Raw genomic sequence first — 24137 nt, 5'->3', positions numbered from 1 at the left:
ATTAGGTAGTAATATCTTCATGTGCTAATATCATTCCCTGAAGGACATCTATATTTATTCATGCAACAATCATTTATTAAATACCTATTCTGTGTCAAGCACCACTATTAGTTTCTGTCCTGTTTCATTTTGTACTCTAAGGCTAAACTTGCCCATTATTCCAATTATTTATTTTTATTTCCTACTTTAGCTTTCCAACCAAAATGAAAACAAAAATGAAACAGCCTCTGCCCTCAGACAGGCTATATTCTGGCACTATGTGTCAGGTACTGTCATAAGTATGGACTTCTAGAGACAAAAAATGAAGCAGTTCCTGCCCTCAGTGAGCTTTCATTCTATTGACAGTGAGAGGAATGGGAGATATAAATAAACAAACAAACAAACAAATGAGTAAGTGAATGAATAAATAAATGAGAAAACAAACAAGCAAATAAATAAATAAAAATGAATGAATGAATGAATGATTATTAATAAATAAATAAAATAGAAATAAATTCAAAATACACACAAAGTGAAAGAATTTTCAGAGCAAGAAGGGGACCAGCAACTGGAGGGATGAAGGAGGATCTCAAGTTAAAGATCTGAAGGAAATGAGGGATTCTATGGAGAGATCCACACCCCAGATCACTGCCTTGTTTTATGGAGGGGCTTGTACAGCTCAATGAAACTATGAGCCATAGTCAGGTCACCCAAGTCAACAGGTCATGGTAGAGAGTTCTGACATAAAAAAGAAATGGCAAATCACTCCAGTATCTTTGCCAAGAAAACCCCATGGACAGAATGAAATGATAAAAGAGATGGAAGCTGAACCCCTCAAGTGGTATCCACTACACTACTAGAAAAGAGCAGAGGACCCCAAGGAATATTGTGGCAAAATTTCAGAACTATCAGATTAAGGAAAAAATTTTACAAGCAGCAAAAAAAAAAACAAACCATTTAAATACCGAGGTGCCACAATAAGGATCACCCAAGATCTGGCTGCCTCTACATTAAAGGAAAGAAGGGCCTGAATATGATATCTCGAAAGGCACAAGAACTTGGGATGCAGCAAGAATAAACTACCCAGCTAAGCTGAGCATTTTCTTCCAGGGAAGAAGATGGAATTTAATGAAACAAATGAATTCCATTTGTTTCTGAAGAAAAACCAGAACTAAACAAAAAATTTGATCTGCAAACCATAGAACCTCAAGAGATGCAGAAAAGGTAAAATAACTCTTGAGAATTGTATTTCTGTTGTGGATATACAAAAGAATACATGTATAATTTGATTGTACTGATATAACATAAAAAGGGAAGTAGATATGGAAAAGGGATGATGGCAGAATAAGGTGGGAAGGAGGGATAAAAGAGGGAAACCACATCCCACAAAGAGGCAAAGGAAACTTATCATATCTGAGGGAATTTAGAGAGGGGAGGAACATTGTGTGAATCTTACTTCATCAGAGTTGGCTCAAAGAAAAATAATTGACATTTGTTTTAGAGAAAATTCTCTCTGCCTCATTAAAAATGGGGAGAGGAAAAGGAAAGAAAAGAGTAATAAGGGAAGGAAGGGGAAAGACTCAAAGGGGGGGAGGGAGGGATTATAAAGAGAGTAAGCATCGTGTTACAAGACGGGTACATAAGTTTAAAAGGGGGAAATAGGGTTGGGGGAGTCAAGAATAAGTAAAGCACAATCTGGGGTTATTAGGATGGTAGGAAATACAGATTTAGTAATTCTAACCGTAAATGTGAATGGGATGAATTCCCCAATAAAGAGGAGGCAGATAGCAGACTGGATCAAAAGTCAGAACCCTACAATATGTTGTTTACAAGAAACACATTTAAAGCAGGGAGATACATATAGAGTAAAGGTAAAAGGCTGGAGCAAAATCTATTATGCTCGTGAAGTCAAAAAGAGGGTAGCCATCCTTATCTCAGATCAAGCAAAAGTAAAATTGATCTAATTAAAAGAGATAAGGAAGGAAACTACATCCTGCTAAAGGGTAGCATAAACAACGAAGCAATATCAATATTAAACATATATGCACCAAGTGGTATGGCATTCAGCTTCCTAAAGGAGAAGTTAAGAGAGTTGCAAGAAGAAATAGACAACAAAACTGTAATAGTAGGAGATCTCAACCTTGCACTCTCAGAATTAGACAAATCAAACCACAAAACAAATAAGAAAGAAATTAAAGAAGTAAATAGAATATTAGAAAAATTAAGTATGTTGGATCTTTGAAGAAAATTGAATGGAGATAGAAAGGAATATACTTTCTTCTCAGCAGTTCATGGAACCTATTAAAAAATTGACCATATATTAGGACACAAAGACCTCAAAATTAAATGCAAGAAAGCAGAAATAGTAAATGCTTTCTTTTCAGATCATGATGCAATAAAAACTACATTCAACAAAAAATTAGGGGGAAATAGACCAAAAAGTAATTGGAAACTAAACAATCTCATCTTAAAGAATGTTTGAGTGAAGCAGCAAATTATAGATACAATTAATAATTTCACTCAAGATAATGACAATGATGAGATATCATACCAAAATTTGTGGGATGCAGCCAAAGCGGTAATAAGGGGAATTTTATATCCTTAGAGGCTTACTTGAATAAAACAGAGAAAGAAAAGATTAATGAATTGGGCTTGCAACTAAAAACTAAAAAGACCAAATTAAAACCCCAATCAAATACTAAATTGGAAATTTAAAATTAAAAGGAGAAATTAAAAATATTGAAAGTAAAAACTATTGAACTAATTAATAAAACTAAGAGTTGGTTCTATGAAAAAGCCAATAAAATAGATAAGCCTTTGGTAAATCTGATTAGAAAAAGGAGGGAGGAAAATGAAATTAGTAGTCTTAAAATGAAAAGGAGAACTTTCCACCAATGAAGAGGAAATTACAGCAATAATTAGGAGTTATTTTGCCCATCTTTATGCCAATAAATTCTATAACCTATGTTAAATGGAGAAATGCCTACAAAAAAATATAGATTGCCCAGATTAACAGAGGAGGAAGTAAATTGCTTAAATAGTCCTATTGCAGAAAAAAAAATAGAACAGGCAATTGAACAACTCCCTAAGAAAAATCCCCAGGACCAGATGGATTTATATGTGAATTTTACCAAACATTTAAAGAACAATCGGCCCCAATGCTATATAAATTATTTGATAAAATAGGGAATGAAGGAGTCCTACCAAATTCCTTCTATGACACAGACATGGTACTGATACCTAAACCAGGTAGGCTGAAAACAGAGAAAGAAAATTATAGACCAATCTCCCTAATGAATATTGATGCTAAAATCTTAAATAAGATATTAGCAAAAAGACTACAGAAAATCATCTCCAAGATAATACACTATGATCAAGTAGGATTTATACCAGGAATGCAGGGCTGGTTCAATATTAGGAAAATTATCAATATAATTGGCCATGTTAATAACCAAATTAACAAAAACCATATGATCATCTCAATAGATGCAGAAAAAGCATTTGATAAAATCCAACATCCATTCCTATTAAAAACACTTGAGAGTAGAAAAGAGCAGAGGACAACTCCAAATAGTTCCAGAAAGAATGAAGCATCTGGGTCAAAGCTGAAAGGAAACTCAACTGGAGGTACATCCGGTGATGAAAGAAAAGTCTGGTCAATATTATATAAGAACCTCGAATGGGGGATCTGTGAACCAAGGTAAGCTGGATGTGGTCAAGCAGGAGGAAGACAAATTAAACATCGGGCCCCTTGGATGTCAATCAACTTAAATGGGTGAATTTAATTCTGGTGATCATTAAACATACTACTTGGACACAAATCCCTTAGAAGAAATGGATCATCTCTCATAGTTGATAAAAGAGCAAGAAAAGCAGAAATGAAGTAAAATATCAAAAATGACAGAATGGTGAATTTAAATCTAAGGCAAACTTTTCAATGTCACAGTAACACTGATGTTAAAGAAGGTAGATCTGTTCTATGAAGACCTACCATGACTTCTAGAAACATCACCAAAAAGAAATGTCACATTTTGATGTGGATTGGAAAGCTAAAGTAGGAAATAAAAATAAATAATTGGAATAATGGGCAAGTTTAGCCTTAGAATACAAAATGAAACAGGACAGAGACTAATAATTTTGTCACGAGAACTATCTGGCCACAGCAAACACCCTTTTTCAACAGCCCAAGAGGTGACTCTGCACATGGACATCACCAGATGGTCAATATTGAAATTTGATCAGTTCTATAACTTGCAGACAAAGGTGAAGGAACTCAGTCAGGTGAAAAAATCAGTTTCGATAAGCCCTAAGGCTCACTGCATCTCAGATCTTGAGGTTTAAATTCAGACTTAAATTGAACAAAGTAGGGAAAACCATAAGGTGTGACCAAAACAACATTCATTATGCATATGATGTAGAAGAGATAAATAGATTTAACAATAAGATCTGGTAGATAGAGTGGCTGAAGAACAATGGACAAAGATTCACAATATTATTCAGGAGACAGAAACAACAACCAAAAAACCCTAAAGATCAAGAAAGCAAATTGGCTTTCTGATGAGGCTTTACAAATAGCTGAGGAAAGGAAGAAAGGAAAAAGAAAAGAAAAAAGGGAATACTACACCCAGTGGAATGTAGAATCCCAGAAAATAGCAGAGATCAGAAGGTTTTCTAAAGTGAGGATGCAATGAAATAGTAGAAAATGACAAAATGGGAAAAACAAAAGATCTCATCAAGAAAATTAGTGCTATCAAGAGAATATTTCATTAAAAAGGCAAAAGATAAAAATGGTAGGGACTTAGAAACAGAATAGATTAAGAAGAAGTGCTAAGGATACACAGAACTACACAAGAAATATCTTATTTAAGGGCAGCTAGATGGTGCAGTGAATAGAGCACCAGCACTGAAGTCAGGATGACCTGAGTTCAAATTTGGTCTCAAACATTTAAGCTGTGTGACTTTCTCGCTATGTGACTCTGGGCAAGTCATTTAACCCCAATTGGCTCAGTAAAAATAAGTAAATAAATAAGCTAGAAATATCTTAATATCACCCATGATCATGATGTTGTGGTTACCAATCCTGACACCTTGGCTAATGAAGTCAAGGGGACCTTAGGAAGCATTGCTAACAATAAGGCTAATGGAGGTACAGAATTCCAGCTGAACTATTTAAAATACTAAAAGACGAGGCTGTTAAAGTGCTGCACTCAACAGGCCATTGGATTTGGACTGTAACTGTGGTCATCGGATCAGAAAAGATCAATTTACGACTCAATCTTAAAAAAAGGTAATGTCAAGGAATGTTCAAATTACCAAACAGTTGTGCTCATCTCCCACTGAAGCAAGGTTATACTTAAGATTCTGCGATCTAAGCTTCAGCAATATGTGAACCTAGGATTCCGGAAGAGCAAGCTGGTTTTCGAAAAGGCAGACGAATTAGAGACCAAATTGTCAACATTTGCCGGGTTATGGAGAAAGCAAGAGAGTTCCAGAACAATATCTATTTCTGCTTCATTGCCTACCCTTTCACTGTGTGGATCAAACCAAAATGTGATAACTCCTCAAAGAGAAGGGATAAAAAGATCATCTTACTTATCTCCTAAGGAACTTGTATGGGGGTCAAGAAGCAACAGTTAGAATTGAATATAGAATAGAATAGAAATAGAAATAGGATATAAAACATATAGAATAGAATATAGAACAATTTATTAGTTTAAAATTGTAAAAAGGGCTGTGATAAGGTTTTATATCATCACCTTATTTATTCAATTTACATGTAGAGTACATCATGTGAAATTCCAGGTCAGATGAATCAAAAGCTGGAATTAAGGTGGTTGGGAGAAATAGCAACAATCTCCGACATGTTAAAGAAACCGCTTTGATGGCAGAAAGTGAAGAAGAATTAAAATCCTCTTGGTGAGAGTGAAAGAGGAGAGTAGAAAAACTACTTTGAGTCTTAATATAAAAAACCTAAACCCTAAAAGCTAAGACCATGGCAGCTGGTCCCATCACTTCCTGGCGAACAGAGGGAGAAGAAATGGAAGCAAAGTCAGACTATATTCTTGGACTCAAAGATCAATGTAGAGAGTGACTGCAGTTATGAAATTAAAATCACTTGCTCCTTGGAATGACAGCAGTGACAAGTCTGAACAGCAGACTCAAATAGAGACATTATCTTGCCAATAAAGGTCTGAACAGTCAGAGCTGTAGTTTTTTTTTTTCAGTAGCAATGTATGTCTGTGAGATCTGAACTATAAGGAAAGCTGAGTGCCACAGAATCAAATTGTGATGCTGGAGAAGACTTCAGAGAGTCACTCGAATAGTAAGAAAATAATAGCTATTACATCATTGTTATCATTACTATATGTAATAATAAACATGATTATTACAGCCATTATATATCAGTATTATTGTTCTTGTTATTACACCACGTTCAGACAGAATTTGAGAGCTTATGGAGCGATTGGCAGGAAGCGCCTTCTCTGCCCCGGCCCCCTCTGAGCCTTGAGGACCTCTCCAGCTTGGAACCATAGATGGGAAGGGCGAGGGTGGGGAGGGGAGAAGGAGGAAGGTCTGTGAGACGCGGAGGGGGCGGCGGACACTTGCCTGTGGCAGTCGTGCCAAATCCACGCATGGCGCCCGTTCTTGGGACGGAAGTCAGACTGGCCGTTGTTGTGGATCTGGGAGGAGAAGCGCAGGAGGCGGCGGTAGCCCGTGGTGGGGGAGGTCTGGGCAGCGGAGGAGGCGAGGCAGTTCTCCTCCATGGCACACTGCAGCATAAACATGGGCCGGTCCTCCAGGTACGTCGTCTGCTGGACAATCTCAGCATTGAGGACCAGGTCCGGGGCGGCTGCCAGGAGTGAAACAGGGCCCCACGGGGTGAGGAAAGCGAATGATGAAACACAGGAGGCAGCCAGAAGAGAAGCCTGATCTCCTTAGGCAGCCTGGGGCCTCCCACCATTTGGAGCTACCCTACCTTTTTCCTTTTGTTTTTCCCATTCAACTTTTCTAGTTACTCCCCTACATGAAGTCTTTGCTCCACCAAAGTGGATTATTTTCTGTCCCTCAAACAACTCCTCAGCTTGGTTTTTCTACATTATTCTTTGTGTCTAGAGGGACGTCTTTGTCCCTCCCTGAATTTTAACTCCTTACTGCTGCAGGCCATTCCCCCCATTCATCCATCAGAGTGATTTCCCTAAAATGTAGGTCCAACAATGTCACCCTTCTCAATAAACCCAAGTGACTCTCTATCACCTTCAGGGTCAAGTACAAAATGTTTTCTTTGGCTTCCAGACCCTTCACAACCTCCCTCCTCCTACCTTCTCACTCTCCTTATACCTTCTTCTCTGGCACATGGTCTTTGATTCACTAACCTGGGTCTCCAGGAAATCTCAGAAACAAGTCTCTCTCCCTCTCTCAGATCCAGGCACTCTCTCTGGCTGTCCCCCTGACTGAACGTCCTACTTTTACTCCAACTACTGACCTCCCTGGCTTCCTTTAAAGTCCCAGCTAAGATCCCATTTCTTTAGGAAGACTTCCCCAACCCCTCTTGATTCCAGTGTCTTCCCTCTGTTAATTATCTCCTATTCATCCTGGATTTAGATTATTGGGACACATTTGTTGGCATGTTCTCTCCCGCATTAGATTGTGAGCTCCTTGAGGGCAGGGACTGTCTTATCTCTTTTGCTATTCCCAGTGCTTAGCACAGTGCTGGGCACACAGAAGAAGGAAGCTTTAATGGATGCTTCCTTACTGGTTATTAGATTGGGAGCTCCAGAAGCCTCAGGAGAGGAGAGAACAGAACAGGGGGCCCAGAAGCAGATGACTAGAGGTGTGACCTTGAGCAAGAAAGCTCGCTTTTTCTTATATGTAAAATGGGGATAATAATATCAGAGAGCCCTCTCTTCCTCAGGATTATGAGGTTCCCATGAGTTAAGGCATGAATAGAGTTCTGCAAACTTTAGAGGCTCCATAAACAGCAGGGTCAAAGGCGGGGTCTCTGTCTTAGTGACCTTCCCATTCCAAGCACCTGGCAGAGGTCTGGAGTAGGTGATCATGTCTGTATGCCGTAAGACATCTGTCTGTCTATCTATTTTTCTACCTATTCTATCTTATCATCTCTTAAACTATCATTTGATTCAATTTGATTCAGTTTATTTAGGAAATTCAGATATTATAATAATATAAATCAAATTTAATACAATACAATCTGAATAATATATTCTGTACTATATTACTGAAGAAAAGAACAGCCAACCTTCTCATTTTTTATGAAAGAAGAAACTGAGTCTCAGAGAGGACCAAATAACTTGAGGCTATCCAGGAAGGAGAGGCAAAATTTGAGCTCAGGTCCCCAATTTAAATCCAGTACTCTTTCCACTATGTCCTGCTACTTCTCATATTTCCCCTTGCTGCATAGCCATTTAATTCAATTTAATAAGCATCTACTTGTTAAGCCCTTATGATGACCATGAGGCACTGTGCTGGATGGTGGGAATACAAAAACAAAAGGGAGACACTTCCTATCCTCCAGGGGCTTACACTCTACTAGGAGAAAAAACAAATAGCGAGTAAGAACCCCCCCTCCCAAAATCCAGGTTTTTTCTTTGGCACCCCTGAAAGGTGGGAAGGGACAAGCACTAGGAGCCACTCACTTTCTGAGCATACGACGCCTGCAGCGTGGTGGTCGCCTTGGGGACAAGCCACATTCTCTCCATCGTGGTGGCAATGTGACAGCGCCATCTCTGTCCCAGAGCACTTGACCCCACTCATGAGCACGGTGTTGGCGCTGATGTCCCCTTGCCAGTACCAGGTCTCCTATGGCAAGGAAGAAATGAAAAAACAATGTACTGACCCGCTCTTGCCCTGTGAGTGACCTGTCCTTGCTAGCTGTCCTTTCATGTGAGCAGAACGGGAGGCCAGCCCAATCCAACAAGAACCAGCTATGTGTCAGGCACTCACTGTGTTAGGAGCTGAGACTACAAAGACAAAAGTGAAATGGCGCTTGCCTCCAAGAAGTCTATAATTGATTTGAGTGGTGCAGACCAAGGACCCTGACTCAGGTGCCACAAAACCCAGGCTCACATCCCACCTCTTTGGTCACGGGAAAGTGACATAACTTCTCTGGACCTCAGTTTCCTCCATTGTAAATGAAGGGATTGGACAATATGATCTCAGCTCTAGATTCTTGCATTCTATGATCCTAAGGATGTATTATGATAACATGAGGCAGAAGGGGACAGAGTGAGCCATAGGGTCAGGAAGACATTGGGTCAGATCTTACCTTGGACACTCACTGATTGCATGACCCTGGATAAATCATTCACTCCCAGTAGTCCCCAGGAAACTCTCTAAGACTAACTGTCTCAGAGCAGGTAGAGGGAGTTTTCTCATTGAGGGGTCTATAGGAATGATGTCACTATTCACCCATCCCACCCTCCAAAACAAGACTAAAGAAAAAGAACAGATGAGGAGAGAAATAGGAGCATCCTCCATGTACTAGCATTGCTGTTGATCCTTTGTTCTGGAAGACCACGACATCAGGGGGGTGACACCATGACATGCAAGTGAGAAAGGTCAACAGCCTGACTCCATAGACATCTGGGTCCAGTGGAAGATGTCATTAGGATGACCGGAGGTGACCTCTATGCAGTGGCAGACCTTGGGCTTTTTAAGGCCTGGGCAAAGGTATCCAATGGAAACTGGAAGACCATGTTTGGGGGACAGGTGGGCTAGTGTGGTTGGAAGCGGGGTTTATTGAAGATGAGTAGGCTGTAGCAATGAGCCAGAAAGGGGCTGGAGGCAGTTGGGAAGGCCCTTAGATGCCAAACTCCAGAGACTGTATTTTATCTTAGAGGCACAAGGGAAATAAAGGGGAGCATGTGATCCAGCCCAGGGGAGGGGAAATGACTTGCTGGGGATTCGGTGAGTGGCAGAGCTGCAACATGAACTTAGGACACTTGGCTCCCAGTTCCACAATAACGCAAGAATTTTGAACCACTAAGATTATCACCATTATCATTAACAATAGCTAACATTTCTATGGCTACTTTGTCCCAGGCGCTGTGCTAATTACTTTATAATTATTATCTCATCTCATCTTCACAACCCTGAGGCAGGTGCTCTTATTATCCCAATCTTACAGATGAGGAAACTGAGGCAAGTACAGGTTAAGTGACTTGCCCAGAATCACACAATTAGTCTAAGACCGGATTTGAATTCGGTCTGGACACTCTGTTTCCTTTGCAGCTTCCCCAGGCGCTACCTTACTAACTGCTACAAGTGGCAGGCAATGGCAATGACCATTCGCCTCCATTCGACCCAATACATATTTATTATGCGCCCGTAACAGACCAGTCATGCGCTGGGCAGCATAGCTTGGTGGTGGGAGCCAAGCTGACGTCACTGACACAAACTGGCTACGTCCCCTTGCACTTGCCAGCAGCCCAAGAAACTCTCCAATGGCCTAGATGGCAGAGAAGGTGGAGATCTGCACTGGTGGAAAACAGGTCCTTCCTGGGAGTTCTCTCCTTGTCTCTTAAGGCTACCCATCCAGAGTTAGAAGGAGGCCACTTAGTCCATTTTTACAAATAAAGAAACTGAGCCTTAGGAAGGGCCACAAAGTTCCGTAGCTCGTGGGAAGCCCTGCAATTCTGACGTTGGTTCTCCCGATGCTGGGACTGAGTGGTGACCATGCTCAGAGCTGACTCTCAGACTTCACCCGCCGCTGTCTCCCCAGGCAGAGCAGGACTCCCATGGCCATGGGCACATTCTCACCCAGGAATTCCTGAAGAGGAAATATTCCTGCTACTTTGCAGCGGGAGGGAAACTGACAGTTGGAGACAGATGGACTCGGGGAGACAAGAACAGATGTTTCACCATTCACTCAAGCTAACTCTCTCTACTTTATATGTATCCTACATGTCCACATCTTTTGGGTTTTAATGTTTTCTTCTCCATTAGAACTGGAGTGTTTTGAGAACAGTTTTTTTTTATCTTGTCTCCCCAGCAATTAGCACACAGTAGGTGCTCAATAAATGCTTGTTGATTAATATTAAGTTTATTATGTTATATATTATTATAATATTAAAATTAAAGTATTAGCATTTGGTAGTCAATAAAAGGGACAGTCAAGTGGTAGGGCAGTGGACAGAGCTCTGGCCCCAGAGTTGGGAAGACTCACTTTTCTGAGTTCTACTGTGACCTCAGATGCTTAGTAGTGACTCTGGATATTTATTTTACCCTGTTGGCCTCAGTTTCTTCATCTATAAAACGACCTAGAGAAAGACATGGCAGAACATGCCAAGACCTTTACTAAGAAAACCCCAAATGGGGTCACAGAGAGCTGGAGTGAGCAGCAGCAACCATCAGGCTCTCCAAGTGCTTTGTCCTCACACGGCCTGTGGCACAGTCGGGGCCTCTGTCATTCTTCCTTTTTATGGGCTCAAAGAGGCTTGCCAGCCCCCCCCCCCCCCCCCGCAGCAGGGACCCTCTCTCCGAGTGCCAGGTCCCCAGGTCTGCTGTTCCCGGGCTCTCAGCGCCCAGCATCGCAGTCTGGGTCCCCGCCCGCTCCCCGTCTCCCCTGGCTCCATCCTGGGCCCTTGTGAGCAAGAGTGTGGCTCGGGTGGCTTCGGCCTTGGGAGCCGGGTGCCCCGCTGCGTGACGCATCAGCCTGTTTTCCTGTTGCCCCGGAGATCCGGCCCACAGCAGCTCCTGCTCTCCCCCGCATCCCTCCTGCTGGGCCAGCTGTAAACAGCATTAGCTGGGATGCCACGTTGCATCTGGAACAGCTGTTGTGAGCATCCCGAGAGCTGGCCGGCCTCATCCCCGCACCCCTGTAGCAGGGAGCAGGGAGACACGGGGAGACGCGGGGAGATGAGAGAACGGCCAGACCCCTGTGGCTCCTCCCCACCCCTGGCTCGGTCCCCAAGCTCAGCACCCGGCTCAGCCTCTGCAGAAGCACCGGCCCAGAACCTCCTCCCTCAGCCTCCGGTCTCAGGCCGGCCCAGGCCCTCAGGATCATCCCCAGCACATGCTCTGTTTCCTTCGTTCCCAGGAAAAGCCGGAGGTGGAGGAGGCATCTGGGAATCCAGAGCTTGGAACAGTTGGTGGTACTGGAACGTGTCCTAGACTGCCTCTTGTTTGACAGAGAAATCTGGGATCACAGTTCCAGGGCCGGAGATGGAAAGGGGAAGGGAGCCTCATTACAGATGGAGAAAATGGCCCAGAGAATTCGCCCAAGATCCCACGGGTGCTGAGCCACAGAGCCGCGGTGCCCAAACCGAATTGTCTCTCAGGGAAGAGATGGGCCTTGATCCAGCCCGGAAGGGCCGGGGCGAGGCACGGGGCCCAGGGAAAAACTTGGCTCCTACCTGGAAGGCGGTGCTGGCAAATCCCAGGCCCAGCTGCCGGCAGACCACCATGGCCTCCACGATGCCCCAGTTCTCCCCGCACACGGTCCCCCACTTCAGCGTCCTGTTTCGCTCCACCAGCACCTCCACACGGCCCTCGTAAGGGTTGCGGCCCCCGCTCAGGCGCAGCTGTGGAGAAAGGGAAGATGGAGAAGGTGGGGAAGATGGGCCTGAGGGGCAGGAGACCCAGCCTGTTCTTCCATCTCCTCCCCAGGCTTTCCCAGGAGCCCAACCAGACCCTCTGACTTAGTTTAAACCAAAGCTTCTTAAATTGTGGATCACGTGACTGAATGTGGGGGTCAGATTTATGATTTATTATCAGTAACTGTTTGGTTTGTAGGCCTATTTTATATACCTGGAGTCACATAAAAATTTCCTGAGCGAAAAGTGGTCAGGAGGGGAAAAAGTTTAAGAAGCCCTGGTCTAAACCAGTCCCCTGAATCTGAGACTAGAGTGGGGGAGGAGGGAGAGCAGAAATTTATGAACAATGGGGGGAGGATCTGCGAGGGTGTCCCTTCTTCCCCTCACCCTAAACACACACACACACACACACACACACACACACACACACACACACATACCCTTTAACCAGAGATCTAGGACTTTCCCCCCCCCCCCGAGGCAATTGGGGTTAAGTGACTTGCCCAGGGTCACACAGCCAGGAAATGTTAAGTGTCTGAGGCCAGATTGAACTCAGGTCCTCCTGACTCCAGGACTGGTGCTCTATCCACTGCACCATCTAACTGCCCCGATCTAGGACTTTCTTGACAGACTTCCCACCATCCCCCCCCCCCAATTTCGTTTTTCAGTTAATTGACAAAAATCACAAGATTTAGAGCTAGAATCTCTTCATTTTATACAGGAGAAAACTCAGGCTGGAGAGGCTGTAATTTGTTCTAGTTCACACAGACAACAACAGGCAATAACTGACATACACATACATATAACACACACACACGTGTAATATGTGCATGTGTGTCATCACATGTATTATGTGTATAGTCACATGTATATGTACAGATGATTCCCCAAAGTCTTAAGATGTTAAAAACATTAAAGTGCCCTAAGATTTTGGGGACACCCTGTATACATACATATATGTGGATAAATGCTCATATGTATGTTTATCTCTTTAAAGTTTATCAGGCATTTTACATTTGATTCCCAAAATAACAGAGATAGGAACTGAAGGTTTTATTTCATTGGTAAAAGGGACTCCCAAAGGAGGAAACTCCCTCTAAGAGTCCTAGAACATGGCTTAGAACCAAGCTTCTTAAATTATGACCCCATAGGGGTCTCTGAATGTGGGGGTCGTGAAATTATGATTTATTATTAATAAATGTTTGATTTGTTTACCTATTTTATTATACTCCAAGTTGTGTAAAACTTTCTAGGCAAAAAGAAGTTGCAAATGGAAAAAGTTTAAGAAGCTCCGGCTTGCAGAACTGAAGCTAAATGACTCTCCTAGGATGAGCCAGGTCTTCCTGGCTCAGAGGTCAGCTTTCTACTAAACTTCCTGCTTTCCATTATCATCCATAATAGATAGTGTTTACACAGCACATGAAGGTCAGCAAAACATTTTACAAACATCTCTTTTTTGGGGGGGTCTGGAACTGGAATCTCACACACTTTTGTAAAAACACTGATCACACACATAACTACTATGCGTCAGACACAAATCATGCAACTAGACCTTCCTGATTTCAAGACTGGCCCCTACCTCCATTATCATACACTATTGGTAACCTCATTTTACAGATAAGGAAACTGAGGCTCAGAGAGAGGAACGGAATGTTAGGGGAGGTGTTTATGAAGGCTACGAAGGTCACTTCTCACAACTCTCCCCCTTTTCTTCCCAGACAACTGGAGTTTCCTGCCGCACATCTGAAATGGCCATCACTGGAGACTGATGATGCCCTTGGGATTTCATGTTTTCAGCAAATTATAATACAGATGCTGATATTCAATTCAACAACCATGTATGGAGGACCTACTATGTGTCAGGCACAGGGAATAAGAATGTGTGAAACAGCCCCTGATCTCAAGGAGCTTATATTCTTCCTAGGAAAATGACTGGATCTGACCCTTTTCCAGCACCAGTACGTAGTAGGAAATAATTTTGCTCTAGTGGTCCATTAAGGCTCTCCAGAGGTAGGATAGACATTTCTACGTTAGGGCCAAAGAACAACACGGAGAGCAAAAATATAGTAACAATAACAGCTAGCACATGTAACCTTCCAGATTGGCAAAGAAATTGATTTACATACATCATTGTGTCATTTGATTCTCCTCTTGGAGATATTATTATTACCCCCATTTTACAAGTGAAAAATAGACAAAAGTTAAGTGACTTGCCCAATGTCACACAGCTAGACCATGTGGTTTTTCTGTCTCCAAGTCCAGGGCTCTATCCATTTCTGCTGTTTCTACAGGGGTCACCCATCGCATGTTAGAGAGTGCTAGGATGAGAGAATCCATTAGATATCAAAAGTAGGGTTCCCCCGAGAAGGACCTAGTCTAGGAAGTGCTAAAATTTCACTTAATGATTTATAATCTACAATCACTGAATTCTATAATCCTAGAATTGGAAGGGCTTCAGAAATCAGCATGAAATTCCTAACTGACAGTAGGGATGTAACATCTCTGATAGAAGCCATTATAGAATGGTGTCAGTAGTCAGAGATTATTCAATCTAGGTCACTTGTGGTCACTCTCATGGTTGGATGCTTGTATCTTTAATTGAGACCAAAATCTTCCTCCTTGTAGCTTCTACTCCCTGATCTTCATCTGATCTCTGTGGCCAAGTAGAATAAACAAGTGCCCCTTCTATAGGATAATCATAAAACAAAGAGAGAACTCATGTCCCTATCCCTCACTTCTATAGTAATGCCTTCAGCTTGATTTCATATGTTGCAGTTTTGAATCCCCTCACGGTCACTCTGCCTGGTCACCCTCCATTGACAGTTCTCCAGCTAGTCAACATCTCATCAAACATTATGGAAAAGTCAAGTCAAGGAGGTGTTTTATGAAGCACATACTATGTACCAGGCATTGTGCACCAAGGTACAAAGAAAGGCAAAAACAGTTCTTGTCCCCAAGAAGATCAAGTCTAGTGGAAAAAATAACGTGAAAACATACAGAGACGAGCTATATAGAGATAAATGGGAACTAACCCACAGAAGGCAGGCACTAGCAGTGAGGAGAACAGGAAAGACCCTGCAGAAGGTGGGGTTTTAACTGGGACTTGCAGGAAACTGGGAGGCAGGAACGGGGCACTGAGCATGGCAGAATCACTTAGCACTGCTCTGCAGATTTAACTGGATTTCTCCAGCATCTGAAGGGCCCGTGATCTTCCACATCCATTCACTTCTCTACTTACAAGGTCACCCCCCACTTTATTTCAGGTCCTTTCCTCCTTGACTCCTATCATTCCCCCATATCCAAACTTTGGCAAAGGCCTCTAGATTTCACTTCTGTAGCATCTCTCCAATACACCCCCTTCTCTCCTCTGACACTCTCTCTAACCCAACTGCTACAACAGTCTTCTAAATAATCTTCCTGCTTCAAGTCTATTGTCTCTCCCCTTCAACTGCCAACACAAACTCTTATGTTTGGCATTTAAAGCCCTGAACAAGTGGGCTCCAGCCAACTTTTCCAGTTTTATTACATGTTACTTCCCTTCAATCACTCTATAGTCCAACCAAATTAGTCTTCTTATAGGTCCCTACACAAGACTCTTCTCTTGTTTTCCTTTGCACTAGCCTGCAGTGCTCTTCCTTCTCCTTTCCACCTCTTCCTTCAAAACTAAACTCATGTACCACTTTCTACATTTTCCTGATCCACCTAACTTATTTTGTTTTTATTTTATTGTTTTGAATTTTACTGGGGAGTTGTTTTATTTTGTTTGTGTGCTGTTTTATTTATGTATTTTCTTTCTGTTGTATTATTGTATTTTGTTATTTATATTTTATTCTATTGATTTATTGCTACATTCAGTCTATAATTTTTATACGTACATCTTGTCTTTCCTGATAGAATATAAGCTCCATGAGAGCAGATTCTTACTCCTTTTTGACTTTGTATCCACAATATCTAGCCCAGTGCCTGGGACACATCTAATAAGTGCTTGGTGACTGATTTATTGATTTCATCAAGGGTCCCGTGCATAGACTGATAAAGAGAATTACTTCCTTTTACTCTCAGGAAATAGTTTTTATAAGCAGTCATGGATGAAACAATTCTGCCTCCTAGGATTCGGAAAGATCTTCAATGTAACCATGTGGTGATGATATGTTTTGGGGAACTCAGACCTGGTAGTGTGAGAGCAAACGGGGAAAGTCAAGCCCAGAGAGAAGTGAAATATAAGTAGCGTAAGCCTCCCAGTCCTGCACGATGTGGGATATTAACTGGTGGGGTGACCCCATCCTGACATATTATCTGGCATTTCATTGTGGGGGTTTTGAAAGAGACCACAAACCACCCCTTTAATATCATTACATTGACCTCTGGGCATTGGAGAAGGGTCTTAGTAAAGGGACACAAACCTAGGTTTAAAAAAATCCATGAATAAAGATGTTGGGGACATCATTTTATGGAAGTTTAAATGGATGGGATCTTTAATAAGGAGAAATGTGCCCAAAGACACATGGCAAGTAATTGACAGAACCAAGTCTAGAACCAAGGTGATTTGAATTCTAGGTCAGGGCTCTTTTGATTATGCCTTATTGACTATTAGGGGCTGTAAGACTGTCTGTTGATAGACCATTTCCATGTTGTTTGATTGTTTATAGACCTTGGAGGGATGGAACACCTCTTTTACTAAATGCACAGAATTTCACCTGTTTGTTCTCCCATCTCAACTTGGAAAGTCCCTAATCTTTCATCCATTTATATTGGAGACTATTTAATGTATTTTTAAATTAATTGGCCTGATTGTTTTTAATGTATAAAATCAGGAGCCAGCACTAAGCTAAGGAAGTATCCCAGTTCTGGCTTGTTGGGCCCATGGCACACATTGCTTAATAAACCGATGTGCTCAGGAGGGCAAACCTTTCTTTGCTTAGTCATTCCATCTTTCTTCCTCCATATCCTTTGAAACTCAACTCAAACATCACCTTCTGTTAAGACGATGGACATATTGAGAGTTTGCTGTGTGACTTTACTAGGAAGAACTTGTTGTTGCTATTGAGAAGAGCAACGTAGCAGAGTAGAGAGCTGGACTCAAAGCTGCAAAGGTCTGGGTTCAAGTCTCATGTCTGATATGTATTCACAGGGTGATCCTGAACTAGTCACCTAGACTCTCGGGGTTCTAGGTAACTTTCCAAGACTAAATTTGCAGAGAAGGTGCTCATTTTTGTTAGTGGAGAGAATTTCCTCATCTGGGAGTCTCTCAAAACAATGAAATAAGAGGTTCAGTTCTGTCTCTTTCTTTTGGTTATAAATTGCATAACTATTCAAATTTCAAGAAGCAAATAAATCAAATTCAATTTTAAGAAAGGAAGTACAATTAGATACCAAGCTCCCTTGGATGTAGCTTGACTACAATTTCCAGAAGTCTCATATTAGTGGCCTTGAATCAATAGTCAATCAACAAGCATTATTAAGGCTTCCTATGGGCTTAGGCACTATGTATTGGGTGTACTTAGAAAGGCAAAACCCAAGCCCTGCCCTCAAAAGTTCCCCTTCTAATGGAGGAAGCAACATTCAAATAACGAGGTCCCTAAATGATAAATACCGAATCCATATGAGGGGACATTGGAGGGGGCGGCATTTATTGTGGGAGGGACTAAGAAAGATTTCCTGCAGCAGATGGACATTCAGCTGGGGAATTCCAGAGGTGGAGGGCTGCCTTGGACAAACCAGAGAGAGGGAACATGGCATTAGGGAAAGAACCAGATTTCTAGCCTTGAGAACTGGCGCAAATTTGAGCCCTGATGCTTACTGGCTCACAGGCAATCCTTGAACGTCTCCAAATGTGCCTTTCCTCAGAGCTCCTCTGATTGTAGCTCCTTGAAAACAGGGGCTGTTTTCAGCTTTGTCTCAGAATCCCCAGTGTCTGGTACATAATAGCACTTGACAAACACTTATTCAACAGAACTGGATTGGACTTCATGCGTAAAAGCACTAAGAAATGTGACCCTTGACCAAGGAGTCAGGAAGACTCATATTCCTGAATTCAAATATGGCCCTAGACACTTACTAGCTGCGTGACCCTGGGCAAGTGACATCACTCTGTTTGCCTCAGTTTCCTCATTTGTAAAATGAACTGGAGAAGGAATTGGCAAAACCTTCTAGTATCCCTGCCAAGAAAATGGGATCATGAAGAGTAAGACATGAATGAAAAATGATTAAGCAACAAATGAGAGCTTGATCCACTAGCCCTCCAAGGAGGTCAGCCAAAGAGTTTTGGTCCTCGCCCACTGATCTCCTCTTCATTTCATTTATGAATCAATCAATTACCAAGCATTTATTAAGCACCTACTATGTGCTAGGCCCTGTGCTAAGTATGGGGAATATAAAGAAAGGCAGAAGCACCAGAGAAGCCTCTAGGGAGGGGTGGAAGAAGAGAAGAAGGAAGGAGGGCTAAATTTCCTTCAAACAACTTGGATTTCTTCATGTTCCTATCCCTCTGGCTCTCTCTAGCTGGGCCATGAGATTTTTAAATGGAATGAAGAATATAGTATCAATTTCTTACAAAATGCTAACTAGAAAACCCAAACCCTGCCCGTGAACTGGGCATACAGGAAACCCGGCAGTGTTTTGATACAGAGCTGTGGTTCCATGGTCCCAAATCTACTTTGCCGGGTGGGCGATGCCATGCAAATGTTAATACTAAGGGAAACATGGGGATCTTCCAACATAAATCCCACACGTTTGCTTAGTCAAAGCCAAGCTCTGAGCTCAAAGGTGAAGGAGAGGTCAGTGAGGATGGAGAGAGACATCAAAGATGGCCAGCTCTTTCTGACCTAACCATCGTCCGCTGCCCTTCTCAGCTTGGGAAGCTCTGGAATCTTGTCCTTTTCCAAAAGGTTAAGGGATAGAGAAGATATCCTAATACAAGCATATCAATCAGAAATCCACGCTACTGGAAACCACTCTTCCCGTGTAGGACCTCGCTTAGAGCTGGGTAAGGTCTCGAGGGCTGAGCCACTCATTTTACAAATGAGAAAATGGAGGCCCAATGAGATAACTAGGTCTGGGACCTAGAGATAGCAAGGACTTCAGGAACCTCTGGTTCAACCCTCTCTTTACCGATGAAAACACTAAGGTCCAAGGATGTTAAGTATCAGAAACAGCATCCAAACTCAGGGCTTCTGATTTTCCTTTGCTATCTGTATAAGTCACAGAGTCAGAATTCTTATGTACAAGAGGCAGCTGGGTGTTACAGGGGACAAAGCACTGGGCTTGGAATCAGGAGGATTCATGAATTCAAATCGGACCTCAGATACTAGTTATGTGACTCCAGGCAAGTAACTTAACCCTTTTTTGCCTCAGTTTCCTCATCTATAAGATGAACTGGAGAAGGAAATGGCAAACCGCACTAGTAAATCTGCCAAGAAAACCCCAAATGAGGTCACAAAGAGTCAGGCTTAATAAATTTGACCACAAATGTTTTTCCATGCACTAATATGGCAAAACAGTTTGTGAACTTCTGTGCAGGGATTCCATCTAGTTTCCAGAGAGGGGATCGTTATAAGAATTGCAGGACCTCATGATTTAAGAGCTAGAAGTTCAGGATGTCTCCTCTGAATTCAAGAAGTAATAAGAATGAAAATACAATGGTATTCCCAAGCTCCCCTGTTTTTGCCCAGAACACCATAATCTTCAGGGAAATTCTCTAGTTCTCTTAGGATCATTATGATCCTAAGACAACAATGGGTATGTGGGTCAAGTTTGGGGATGCTTGGGGTCCCTCAGAGAGACTAAACCTCTCTGTTGTTTATGACCAGTGGGCTACAGATGCTCCTTAGCAGGGAGTACTTCTAGCCACCACAGCTCATTTCTTCTTTTTCTGGTGAGAATTTTCTCTGAATAACCTTTCACTCATCGATTCCTGGAAATCCAGGGCTGTTTCTTGGCTGATCCAGTTCTTGTCCTCTCTCTAGGAAGGTTCTGCTCTTGTTTCTTGCTCCCAGTGTTCAGTGCTCCCTCTTTCTTCCCAATCTGGGATATCTGCTTTCCAACCTCCTGGTGCAGATGAGGACTGCCTTCAATCTCATCACATCCTCCTATGCCTGGAAATCTTTGTCCCACTTCTTCAAGGGACCCCCTGATAGCCCGGAGGCTATCACCTCTTCTAGGAGAGATAACACCTCACATTGTTTGTTTACCAGTGGTTCTCAAAGTGTGATTCAAAGAATTCTGGGAATCTCTGAAATCCTTTTGGAGGATCTACAAATTCAAAATTAGTTTTTATTTCTAATATGGTAAATATAATCTACATAAACAAAAACTTTTTGGACAGATCCTCAGTCATTTTTAATAATATAAAGATACTGATAACAAAAGTTTGAGAACCATTGGTATACAGATGCTTCTTGGCACAGGCAGAAACACAAGCATAGCACTTCCTCTGCAGATCACTGGAAATCTTCCTTGTCCTTCTTGCTTACAGCTGGATTTGCAATGCCAGCCCTGCCATTGCACCTTCTGGGCCATGACATCCTGGGGGAGTTCAGCCCTCTGATCTGGATCTCCCACCCTGGGTGGGCTCTCACATTCATGACTGACTGGAAATTCGCACTCTACTAGGTCAAGATGGCTCCAGACCACGGATGACGCTTTACATCCCACTGAGCCATCTGCTCTATTATACATTCTCCTTTCCTTCCTTCCTCCCTTCCCAAGTCTGTCTAAGCATGGGATTTGAACCCTGGACTTTCTGATTCCAAGACTAGCTCTTTATTCATTCACTATGGTTGCTCTTGGATCAAATTTAATAATAATTGAATACTGAGATTGCTTTCAGTTAAGAGCCTGTCAATGGCCTTTCCCATGACCACATTTACCATCCTGGTGGCTTCCCAGACTGAAATGTCCTTCCTGGACCAGCACTCTCTTGTATGTGTGGTTTCCCCAATTAGAATTAAGCCTTTTAAGGGGGGGAACCACACCATTTTTGTATTTGTTTCTCCAGAACACAGTAAATGCTTAATAAATATTTTTCATTCATTCGTTCATTGGTTTTAATTATCTCTCTTGGCAACCCTGCCGTAGTCAGGGCGAATTGGTCTGGCAGCCATTCTTGGAGTGGGGCTGGAGGGGGAGGCAGAGGAGGCTTAATTTATTTATGGAAGACTAGAAGGCCTTTGCCTTTCCTAAATAAGCTGGTACCATTTATTTAGCTTCCTTTGTCTGGCACATGTGCTTTTCTCAGCTGACCCAAGCCCAACAGAATTCACTCTAAAAGCAGAAACCCAATGATCCATTAGATTTAAATATCCACCGTGTTCTTCCTGGCTACTAGACTCCAGAGCCCACGTTCTACTTCTCTGGCCACTTAGCTCTGTAATGATCAGAGAACACCAGGTGAACCCAGGCCAATGGAACAGAAGACACACAGGACAATGGAACAGAAGGCACAGGCTGGATTCTGTATCTCTTGTGGTCGCACTATCTCAAGCACTTTCATTAATCGATCTGAGACTCAGTTTCCTTAACTGTAAACTGGGGGCAATAAGGCGTGTGCTTCCCACTTTCCGGGGCCACTGTGTCGATCGAATGAGACAAAGTATATGAAAACACTTTGTAGCCTCGCTGGGCTTGGTTATTGTACGCTATTATCTCCCATTACTGCCATGATTTAATCCAGATGTGAAACTGTACAAGAAGCTCCCCTTCTCCCCCCTCCATGAAACATGTGAAACATTTCATCCAGAAGTTATGGCTTTTTGCTCACACTCAGGAATCCATCATCAGAGACCACGGGGATGGATCAGATCCCAAGGCTGCTGGGATAAATACACATTACCCTGACTTAACTGCATCTTCTGGGAAAACTCAATTTTCCTGATTCTAGTTCCCCCCCCCCCCAATCTGGGTAGAAAATCCCTACCCCATCCTGATCCTGGCCTAGTCCCAGCCTGCAGAGAGCTCTTGAAAGTGTCATGTTTCCTCTTGTGCTGTTGGCTTTAAATCTGGAATCAAAGCATCACAGAGCTTGGAGGGATCTTAGGGTTCATCTCATCCTCCCCCTCATTCACAGAAGAGGAAGGTCAAGACTTGCCTAAAATCACATGAGTAATAATTAGCTGAGGTGAGATTTGAATCCAGGTCCTCTAACTCCACAGTCAGAGATTTGCCCTTTGAGGCAGCCAGATGGAACAGTGGATAGAGCACTAGGTCTTGAGTCAAAGAGACCTGAATTCAAATCTGACTTCGGATATTTTCTATGTGACCCTAGGCAAGTCATTTTAATTTCTGTTTGTCTCAGTTTTCTCATCTGTAAAATGGGGATAATAATAGCTCTGGCTATTATATGTATAATAATATATTATTAATATGTATAATAATATAAGATAATAACCTGCCTGCGTTGTTGTAAGGATCAAGTTAGATGACAATTATAATGTGCTTAACAGGGTATACAGTAACATTATATAAGTGCTGGCATGTTATTATTATTATTATCCATTACTATTACTACCCAGGTAGAAAACTTTTCAAGGTCATTTCTGAGCTTTTTATTTTACAGAGAAGGGAGGGGAGGTAGCTTGTCCAGAAGGCAGCCAAGTAGTGAGGAGAAGAACCCTGATTTCAACTGTATGTCCTGGTCTCTTTGTGCTAGCCTTATCTGCCTTTCAAGTGTTCTTCGTGACTCCTGGAAACAGCAGCAATAGAAGAGCTGCACCTCTGATGGAAAGCAGTGGTAAAGGCACTGACCTGTCACCCAGAAATCTTGCACCAAGTGTGGACTAAAGACTGTAAGTCCCAGATATAAGTTTTCCCAGCAGTGTGACCTAGCATGGAGAGGCAATGTCACATAGCGAACATGATATGAGACTTTCAGAAAAATCTAGGGTTAAATCCCGTTTCAAGGCACTTGATATTTGTGTCTGTGGTTTAGAAGAATTAGGAGTATTGAGGCAGCTAAGGAGTGCAGTGGAGGCAGTGCTGGGTCTGGATTCAGGAAGACCCGAGTTCAAATACGACCTTGGCCAATTTCTAAAGTCTTATGCTATTCAAATCCTATGAGGCGGCCCCTCCAATGCTGGTCAGCTCCCATGTTAAAAGGACTCATGTATGAGTCCCATCTTCTTACCTGATTCTGGAAACCCATGGCCGGGATGTTGCACCTCACCCCAGCGTCTTCTTCGTGATTGCAGCCCAAGTTCTCCACGTTGAATTTGCAGTCGGTGATGGATTTCTCAAACCCTGTACACTGTATTTCATTGAGGTGGATGGATCCAATGCCTAAAAAGGAAAATCAAAAAATAATTTATAAGAGCATAGGAATCAGAAAGAGCTGCTGCATGGACATGTGGATGAAGAGCAAACTTCTCTCTTTCTCTCAAAGACATACTACCACCATCGTTACTGTGCTCTTAGATGCACAGCAGTGCAATGGAAAACGTGGCAGCTTTTGAGGTAGGCAGACCAGATCAAGAAAGTATATATATATATATGTATATATATATATATATATATATACATATATATATATTAGTAGAAGAAATTATATTCATGAATGTCATTTTTTCTTTACTTCCTTGTAAATTGTTCTTTGATTCTCTGCTATGCTTCTTATTT

The 24137-nt window shown here is 42.4% G+C and overlaps 1 protein-coding gene across 1 annotated transcript in view; it reads right to left on the bottom strand.

The window, feature by feature from the left end:
* The window catches only part of LOXL2 (lysyl oxidase like 2), a 129975-nt gene that overhangs the window by 15221 nt on the left and 90617 nt on the right, over nt 1–24137 (bottom strand). Inside the window, exons 7-10 of the mRNA XM_031949665.1 lie at nt 23650–23801; nt 12351–12518; nt 8634–8796; nt 6586–6829 (exon numbers count right to left, since the gene is read on the bottom strand). Coding sequence (XP_031805525.1) covers nt 6586–6829; nt 8634–8796; nt 12351–12518; nt 23650–23801 — 727 coding nt within the window. The remainder of the gene's footprint in view (nt 1–6585; nt 6830–8633; nt 8797–12350; nt 12519–23649; nt 23802–24137) is intronic.

Source organism: Sarcophilus harrisii, chromosome 2, assembly GCF_902635505.1.
Source record: "Sarcophilus harrisii chromosome 2, mSarHar1.11, whole genome shotgun sequence".
Taxonomy (NCBI): domain Eukaryota; kingdom Metazoa; phylum Chordata; class Mammalia; order Dasyuromorphia; family Dasyuridae; genus Sarcophilus; species Sarcophilus harrisii.
This window is presented reverse-complemented; position numbering and strand designations above follow the sequence as displayed.